We start from the raw sequence: 8309 nt of genomic DNA, 5'->3' as shown, positions 1-8309 counted from the left end.
CACAATCAGTGGCCTTGGAACAGGGAGGGAGCACGCCAGATGTAGACCGCTTTGTAGAGGCTTGTGTTGCCTTGTGCGGGCCCTCCACGCAGTGCTTCATAGCACTGGAACAGAGGAGCACTTGTGTCATGGAGGCATTCTTTTCAAAGACTACGGATGCAGGCTTTCATTTGGTAACTCTGCAGCGCATGCTGCAATTGATCTGTTATTATTTTTTATTGATTACATTTATTACAAAGAGTTCACCCTTTTTACATGCCCACCAGAGGCTCTGTCCACCTGACGTGTGCGATTTCCTTGAGACCTGAGTGGTGTTCACAGTGAACTTCATTGACTTGAAGTCGCTTGGACGGTCCAGAACAGTCTACAAAAAAAGCAAGCGACAACATCCCCCATCAGTGCGCGATGATCAGTGTTCAAGCAGGCACCATCCAACACAAATTGGTGCTCTTGCAGGAGCGCGTGGCGAGCAACACAGACATGTCTTCACTACAAGCTGATCATATCGTTGTACTGAAGCTGGGCAAGTCAAATTGAATTGCAGGCAGTCTGCTGGCCCAACTGGCAGCGCTGCTCGCTGGTCACCTGATCTGTTTGAATGTAGACATGGGTGCTTGTCAAACGACAAGCAGAAGGATCAAGGCCGTCACGATTCCAGTGCCAAGCATTGCGAGATCCCCTTACTAGCAGCATGAAGAATGGTCACATTCTTGAAACCTGCCGCCTTTGAAATGCTTTCCAGCAAGTCGAATGTCTCTGGGAAGTCATACTGCATCCACGAGGTAAAAGAATCAGCATTGTCACAGCATGTCAGGAAAAAATGAAGCCGGAATGTTCCTTTCATACAGTCTCTGTCCTCTCACACACCCTTATAAACACAAAAACATTTGCTGTGACTCATTCAGGAAATTGAAAGGCGGCTCACCTTGAGCATGTGATCTGTGAAGGGGGCTCGAGCTTCTGGGGTCAGGCCGACCCAATTGTGATCAACGTCTCGCTGGCTCCTCACATGGTAATCTGTCAAGGTCTCGTCAGGTTGGCGCATTATGTCCACCATCAGGAAGGCCCCACCGCTGCTAAACAGGACAAAGGGCATAAGAGCTGGGGGAGAAACTATCAGGGATCACGGGACAACATCGTGATGTGCAAATGCATCTTTTATAAATCAACAGCCTTAGAGAGAATCGACACCTGTTTTGCAGCAACCGATGGCACTGCACCAGGATCTCAGCTTTCTCATTGGAGGTGAGGTGATGCATGGCAAAGCTCATCAGGATGCAGTCATACTCCTCCTGGCAGCTCGTGGCAAAGGACAAGAAATCAGCCGTGTGCCACTCCGCCTGATCTGTGCCCTTCAAAGCCCTAGAAGCAACCATGAAAGCACTCCCCTCAATGCAGGCCGCAGATTTATCTGACTGCAGAAGCACAACATTTACTGGGACTGCTTCCTTAGCCGATCATCCAGAAAGGCCAGTCACCTGTGGATGTTCTCCTTGGAGATCTCCATGGCGGGCGCTGAAAGATCCACACCGGTGTAGGAGGCTACAAGTGCACGCCCTCCGCACTCCTCGATGACACGGGATATGTAATCAGAGTCACCTGTTGAAAAGAAAATGCGCAGCTTAAACTTGTGCTGCTCTGTGCCGTTCATACTGTTCAAGTAGAGCTCACTTATGCTTGGTTGGATAAATCTGCACCAGGAGCCTTGCCTAGCAGACACTTCTCAATGTACACACGAGTGGGCTGTCTTGATGTAGTGATTGGCATAGGATGGGGAATAAAAATGTGCGCCGGCTGGTGGCTTTGGGGTAGGTCTGGGCATCCTAGGCGAATGATGTAAAGAACACACCACATCCCAAGTCCAGCAGCCTCAGAGGGCGACTGGCAGCCTTTCGATGCAGGTACTGCTGAAGGGCACCATACAGGGCTTTGTGTTCCAGGTAATCTCCATCCAGTATCTGAAAACACCCATGTTTAAGTTGCTGCCCCCCCAGACCTGTCAGCGCGTACACTGCATCTTGTGATCAAGTGATCCTTGCAACGAAGGAAGAACGCACCACTTGATAAATCTCCCATTGACGCTTAAAAACCTGAGTGGGACTCATTTGTTCCTGCCGTGGTGCATTCATTGTTGCGTTCGTCACAGTGGCTCCAGTCGAAGAGGATGCACTGCTAGCCCTCCGTGTTTGCTTCCGGAAGAAGCAGCAAGGAACAGTGCGTGATTGTTGCAGCAGTGTCGCTTTAGATATTTGGGGCACAGAATTTACAAGCATCGGAAGAGACATGGTGCGCTGTATCTCAAAGAGAGAGACGCACGACCTGGGTCTCGCAAATTACGAATTTTCTGGAAGCTGCTCAACAGCGTTGCCTACTTTGGCGCCCACGTGCGTTCACTATTTCGGAGTTTGGAGTTGAGGCTCAGGATGCCTGCGAATATCGCGTGCCAGAGCTTGCACATTCGCGAGACACAGTGGCAACCTTTCAAACGTCCCAAAGTTGTTTGCGTGCAAAATATTAAGTGTTTGAGTCAGTGGTTCGCACAGGTAGTGCCACAACGCTTCTAGGTTAAAGAAGGGCAAAGCACAATGGCTCCTAGCAGAAGGACGACGAAAGCCAAGACACATGTCTTGAAGAACACGGATCTTAGAACCATCATTGAGCCTGCGGATCCAGACGAGGTTGCCTTCACGGCCACGAAGGGTAAGACAAAGGACCCATTGCGTCTGTCTGGATGCTGCCTTCGATCTGTTTCATGATATGTATAAAGAGAGTATAACATGGACATAGAGAATCGACATGGTGTGATAGTTATATACAACACCCTAGACTCGACTCTGCTGGGAGATTTGTGCTGCTGAACTTGAGGAGCTAAGTACGAGTCAATGGGTGTCTCTACAGCAAGTAATGTACAGGAGAGCTACTTTGCATGACATAAGCGCCACATTCTGTCAGAGCGCTGCTATTATCAAGGGCGTATCTTATCAAGCTCACATGTCTTAGCGCCCTTTGGTATCAATGACATACGGCTGGGCAAGTCCCTGTGGTTGCACAAGCGGTGCAGGTTGTTTGACGACTCTGTGCTGCTCACAGTTGTGGTGACAATCGGCCCTGCTTGCCGAGATGTCGACACCCTGTGCAGGATCTTGGATGCCGGTGCAACCTGTGCTCGACTTGACCTCACGGTGCGCAACACAGATTCCCCTGCATAAATTCCCACCCGTTGCCTTTTGTGCTGTTCTTCAGCAGCTGTCTTGTTGGCAAGAGGAGAAACAGCATCTTGGCAACCTGACATGTCTGTGAGCGCACTGGCGCCGTCTGATTGCCTTGTTTGCATGATGCTGTACAGTGGGGCTCCCTGGACTTCCACAAGAAGTCCCTGTCCAACCTGGCGGAAGCCATGCGCAAGACGCGCAAGCTCTGCGCGATCGTGGTGGACACTATTGGCAGGGAGCTGATTGTGAACCGGCCCACCACTGACGAGGAGGACGGCTGGCCCAAGTTTGAGAAGGGCATCAGTGTCAAGGCCAACGACACGGTACTGCACTTCACTCGAATAAGCCTCTGTAGCCCCTCTCCTGAGCGCATGAGCACTGATAACAAGCACTTCGGATGCATTTCAGGGGTGCAACAGGACAGCATGAGCACGAGTAGCATGCACATTGAAGGAGGTGCATGTCAGGGTTCTCAGGGGACAGCACGAGCACTAATAACACACACATCGGACGCGCATGTCAGAGGTGTCACAGGGGGTTTGGCAAAAACACTGTGGCTGAGAGGATGGGTTGCCTGGTGCAGGTGATCCTGACGACAAAGGAGGGCGCCACACTGAGCGGCAACACTCTGCCGGTGAGCTACCCCAAGTTCACATCCATGGTGCAGAAGGGCGACACCATCTTCCTGGGCCGCTACCTCGTCACTGGCTCCGAGGAGTCCTCGTGCTACCTCACGGTGCGCAGCCTCCTATTTTCACCATCTGCCCATGAGTAGGTTTGCAATGCAGCCACAGTCTCTACCACGATGAAATTTGCAGGTTTTTAAAAAATCCGGTGGTCATTCTGTCTGCATCACTGCCAGGTATGCTTCAAAGCCGTGCTCGGTGGGCTCCCATGAGTTCTGGCAGCTTATTTGCGCATACTGGGCCTTTCAAGCCATGTGAGAGCATTTAGATCCAGTTGAATATCTTGATACAATCATGTCAAGCTGTGATTGCAATGTTAAAAATGCTATGCCAGGTGGAGGAGGTTGGGAAGGAGGACGTGTCATGCACGGCGCGAAACAGCGCTGACCTGGACGGGCTGCTGACGGTGTTCCACACTGAGCGCTCGGCTAACACGCTGCAGAACGTGCAGAACGATCTGCCGATCCTCAGCGACTATGACAAGAAGGCGCTCAAGGCGCTGCTGTCGCACTTCGAGATCGACTTTGTGTCGCTGTCCTTCGTGCGCGAGGCCGATGACGTCCACGCTGCGCGCGAGTTCCTGGACTCCATCGGCCACACCGCCACCAAGGTGCGCACTTGCAGCGCCCGCCTCCTGGTGCACCGAGCATGGTTGCAACACTGTAAGCGGGAGTGCTCCTTCGGTGTGCACGTGCCCAATGTGTCAAATTGCAATGCATGCTGGGGATGAAGCAAAAGAGGGTAGCATGCAGAGGGGAGCCCTTCCTAATCAAAAGTTGGTTGAACTGCGATCAAGTGATCATGGTCACTGCTGCATGCCGAGCTGCGTGCAGATATATGAGTGAAATTGCTCAAAACCTTGTGGATCTCTTTGCTTCTGTTCAAGGAGTGCACCTTGCTCTCAAAAACTACCAGGCACAAGCATTTGTGTGCTGCTGCTGCGCAGCTGATGGCCAAGTGCGAGACGCGGCAGTCGCTGTTCAACTTCCAGAGCATCGCCCAGGCCTCGGACGCGATCATCATGAGCCGCGGCAACCTGGGCTTGGACGTGCTGCCGGAGAAGATGGCGCTCGTGCAGAAGGCTGTCATCTCCAACAGCAACCTCATCGGCAAGCCAGTCCTCATCACACGTGTCGTCGACACCATGGTCAACACCCCACGCCCCACTAGGTCCGCCCCTGCAAGCCTGGTTTTTATTGCATGCCTTTCCAGATCGCCCCTGCTCCTTGAAGCACATGCCGTGGCATGTGCGCAAGCATTTTCTTGGAAGCAAAAAAATTTTGCAAGGTTACGCTGTGCCGACGCTACCCCTTTCGTGGGGCACTCCGCAGTGGCGTCAGAAAATCTGTAATCGTAAAGAACCCGTGGTGGACCGTTGTGGCTAAGAACTCATCGAGCCCTACGAAGGTGGAGAAGAAGTAGGTAGGATAGATTGAAAAATTGTGCAAACTTAGGAGTAGAAATAGTGGCTGTGGGTGTCAGCATGCATGTGCAAGCAGGGCTGAGGCGACGGATGTAGCAAATGCGGTGCTGGACGGTGTGGATGGAATTCTCCTGGGAGCAGAGACGCTGCGGGGCAAGTACCCAGTGCAGACGGTGCAGACCATTCTGGCCATCTGCCGCCAGGCCGAGAAGGCCTTCGACCACAATTACCACTTCGAGCACCTCATGTCTGTGAGCACTCTCCACCCTTTCCCTTCGTCAGACTACCCCTTTTTTTAGATGGGTCAAATCAATGAAGAGGGCATGCAGTTGCAAGCCTCTGGCCTTCATCCATCTTGACTGGTGCAACATTCCACTGAAACCCCAGGTCCTTGCCCTGCTGTGTGCGTGGCAATGCCCTCATGCAAGGGTGCATGTATGCTACACTGCCGATGGCAACATTGAGCCAGATTTTCTCAAGCAGCCTTGTACTTGCATGCCACTTCCTTCCTGCCACGTGCATGGTGATGCGTACTGATCATACTGACTAGAGATGCTCCACACATGGATCTTGTATCAGGATTACACACGTACCTGAATCTCTTTCATTCATCGAGTTGTGAGATTGGTACTGTTCCGAGCTCCCCATCCTCGAATTCCATTTCTCGATGTCAATTTGGGCAGGCCATATGCTGGCGCTCTGAATTCGGCAAGCACCGCCCCCAGTATTGGGCGGACTGATGATGACTGCCGATGCTTACGCAATGCCCTCTTCTAGACCGCAAATCGCCATTTCTGAGTGGAGCCGTGCCCGCGCGCAGGAAGCGCTGGATGCGGAGACGGATGTGGGCATGGAGGCGTTGGGGCGCAGCATCAGCGCGACTTCTCTGGGCAGCCATGAGCCCGACATGGGCCGCCCCCTGGGCAGTAGCGTGTCGCTTGCGCGCCAGCACACAGGCGCCCCGCTCCTCTCCAAGCTGGAGTCCATTGCATCCTCCGCCGTCCGCGCCGCCGACAAGGTCGGCGCTAAGCTCATCATCGTCTACACGCAGTCCGGTGCGATCCCTGGCCCCTCCCTGCTCTCCTGCATGGACACGTATTGAGCGTGTTTGACCTGCATTTCTTCGGTGAGCAGCCTGCATGCAGACTTCTGTTTGGGATTTTGAGTCCTGGTGCGCAGCCTGTATGCAGACCGGGGGTCAAGAAAAGAAATGTGCCGCCTAAAAGAAACTGAGATAGATTGTGTATCTATCAAGGACTTCTGCAAGGTTAGATTATATCTTTTCTGATGATACGGTACAGGGGACCCTGATGACCAACTCGCAAATAATTGTTGATTCCCGTCCTTGACAGCAGGCTGAGGGTTTTGCTGCGGTGGGTTTGTGCGCAGGTCAGACGGCGAGCCTGGTGAGCAAGTACCGGCCGCCCATGCCCATCCTGACGCTGGTCATCCCGCAGCTGAAGAACGACGGCATGCGCTTCCAGCTCGTCGGCCGCGGCGTCGCGCGCCAGTGCCAGATCCAGCGCGGCCTGCTGCCAGTCCTCGCCGCGCCATCCCCCTCCGGTGACCCTCTCCCCCGCCCTTTGCAAGTTTCTCTGGACTTTGAGGCCTCACATGACCCCTGAAGTAGGGCATTTTAGTTACAAGACAGGGCTGCTTTATGGCAGTCCTGGGTCGGTCCCTTGTACTCACTTGATACCCTTTGTAAGTCACTGGAGTTGAGGCCTCAGATGACCTTTTAAGTAAGGCATCCCAATTACATGACATGCAAGAGCAGTGCTGCTTGATGGCAGTCCTGACTCGGTCCCTTGTACTCGCTGATTACCCTTCTGGAGGGCGCTGTGTCTCATGGAAATAAGATCTGCTGCAGGCAAAACAACAAAAATTTGTTCTGGCAGCTTTCATTTGAATATCATGTTCAGAGCAATTCCAGATGCATTGTTTGTGCTCATTCTTCCACCAAAGGGGCTGTGAAGGTGGACCTGCAAGTCAGCCTGCTCCTGTGCGACTCGAGCGTGCTGAGGTGTGTAATGTGCTTGATGCAGGTGAGACTCTGCTCCATGAGGCCGTCCAGATGAGCTTGAGAGTGGGGCTCGTGAACCCCAACGACCACATTGTGGTCGTCCAGATGATCAGCGATGCATTTGTTGTGAAGGTGGGAGCCCCACAACCTTCCCCACTGTCTACTGTATCACAAGTCACAAAGCATGCAAATTTTCCCTTTCTTGTGGAGATCATAAGATTGAAAGAGTAGCAGCTGGGTAGCTGGGCGGTGTGACTTCTGCTGGAATTGTGTCGTACTGCGTTGATTGATTGAAATCCTGCTGTGATGTTTTTTGCGGGTGCTGTACTGCCTGAAGGATGCTGATGCGGCACATTTGCATACGCAGATTTTGTCAGTGGACGAATTGGGCGGCGGCATCAAGGCCATCAGGCCCAAGTCACTCATGGACATGATGAAGGTCAACACTCTCTGGGCTGAACAGCAGCAATGCTCCCTCCCATTCTTGCATTAACCCCACCGACAGCGCAAATAAAGCATGATCAGCAGTGATGTACAACCGAGTGATGACCTGCCCAAAACGCATGCAGTAAGGGTGGATCAGCAGTGAATTTACTGTCCGCAGCACTGAGATATGTCAAGTACACATGTGCTGGAGAGGGTGCTGGGAAGAGTGATTGGCTGAGAAGGGGTCCATGCATGCATGAGCTGACCCTGTGTAGTAATACCTGCATGGGCTTTCTTGTTTCGAGAGCACTCACTAGACATGTCGTGTAGACCTTTTTTATATCTTAGTAGTATCAAAATTGATGTTGTCATTGCTGATGGGTGTGGCAGGCGACAGCGGGCATGGCGGATGACCAGGAGTACGAGGAGCAGAATATGGACGACCGGAATATGGGTCACACCATTGGCCAGCCGTCAGTCAATGCCGGCATGTCGCGAAATCTCCTGCACACAAACTCCATCGCCTCCCAGCCAAACCT

General features: G+C 52.7%; 2 protein-coding genes across 2 annotated transcripts; one reads left to right on the top strand and one right to left on the bottom strand.

Annotated features, from left to right (window-relative positions):
* Nucleotides 1–217: 217 nt before the first annotated feature.
* COCSUDRAFT_53370 (S-adenosyl-L-methionine-dependent methyltransferase) lies at nucleotides 218–2308 on the bottom strand. The gene is made up of 6 exons (XM_005648015.1): nucleotides 2058–2308; nucleotides 1850–1958; nucleotides 1479–1599; nucleotides 1192–1362; nucleotides 926–1073; nucleotides 218–769 (listed from the first exon to the last, which is right to left on the bottom strand). Exons 1-6 carry the CDS (start codon nucleotides 2283–2285, stop codon nucleotides 647–649), a joined length of 900 nt encoding a protein of 299 aa, XP_005648072.1. The 5' UTR covers nucleotides 2286–2308; the 3' UTR covers nucleotides 218–646.
* Nucleotides 2309–2435: 127 nt separating this feature from the next.
* Nucleotides 2436–7837, top strand: COCSUDRAFT_53369 (pyruvate kinase; the record flags this gene model as incomplete). Its single annotated transcript, XM_005648014.1, has 11 exons — nucleotides 2436–2700; nucleotides 3091–3182; nucleotides 3347–3535; nucleotides 3796–3948; nucleotides 4233–4508; nucleotides 4845–5068; nucleotides 5398–5572; nucleotides 6271–6376; nucleotides 6711–6884; nucleotides 7367–7476; nucleotides 7712–7837. The coding sequence occupies exons 1-11, from the start codon at nucleotides 2586–2588 to the stop codon at nucleotides 7835–7837; spliced, it is 1740 nt and encodes a 579-aa protein (XP_005648071.1). The 5' UTR covers nucleotides 2436–2585.
* Between the last annotated feature and the right edge of the window lie 472 nt (nucleotides 7838–8309).

Source organism: Coccomyxa subellipsoidea, assembly GCF_000258705.1.
Source record: "Coccomyxa subellipsoidea C-169, whole genome shotgun sequence".
NCBI lineage: Eukaryota > Viridiplantae > Chlorophyta > Trebouxiophyceae > Coccomyxaceae > Coccomyxa > Coccomyxa subellipsoidea.
The sequence above is the reverse complement of the archived record's forward strand: the minus strand, read 5'-3'. Positions and strand labels throughout refer to the sequence as shown.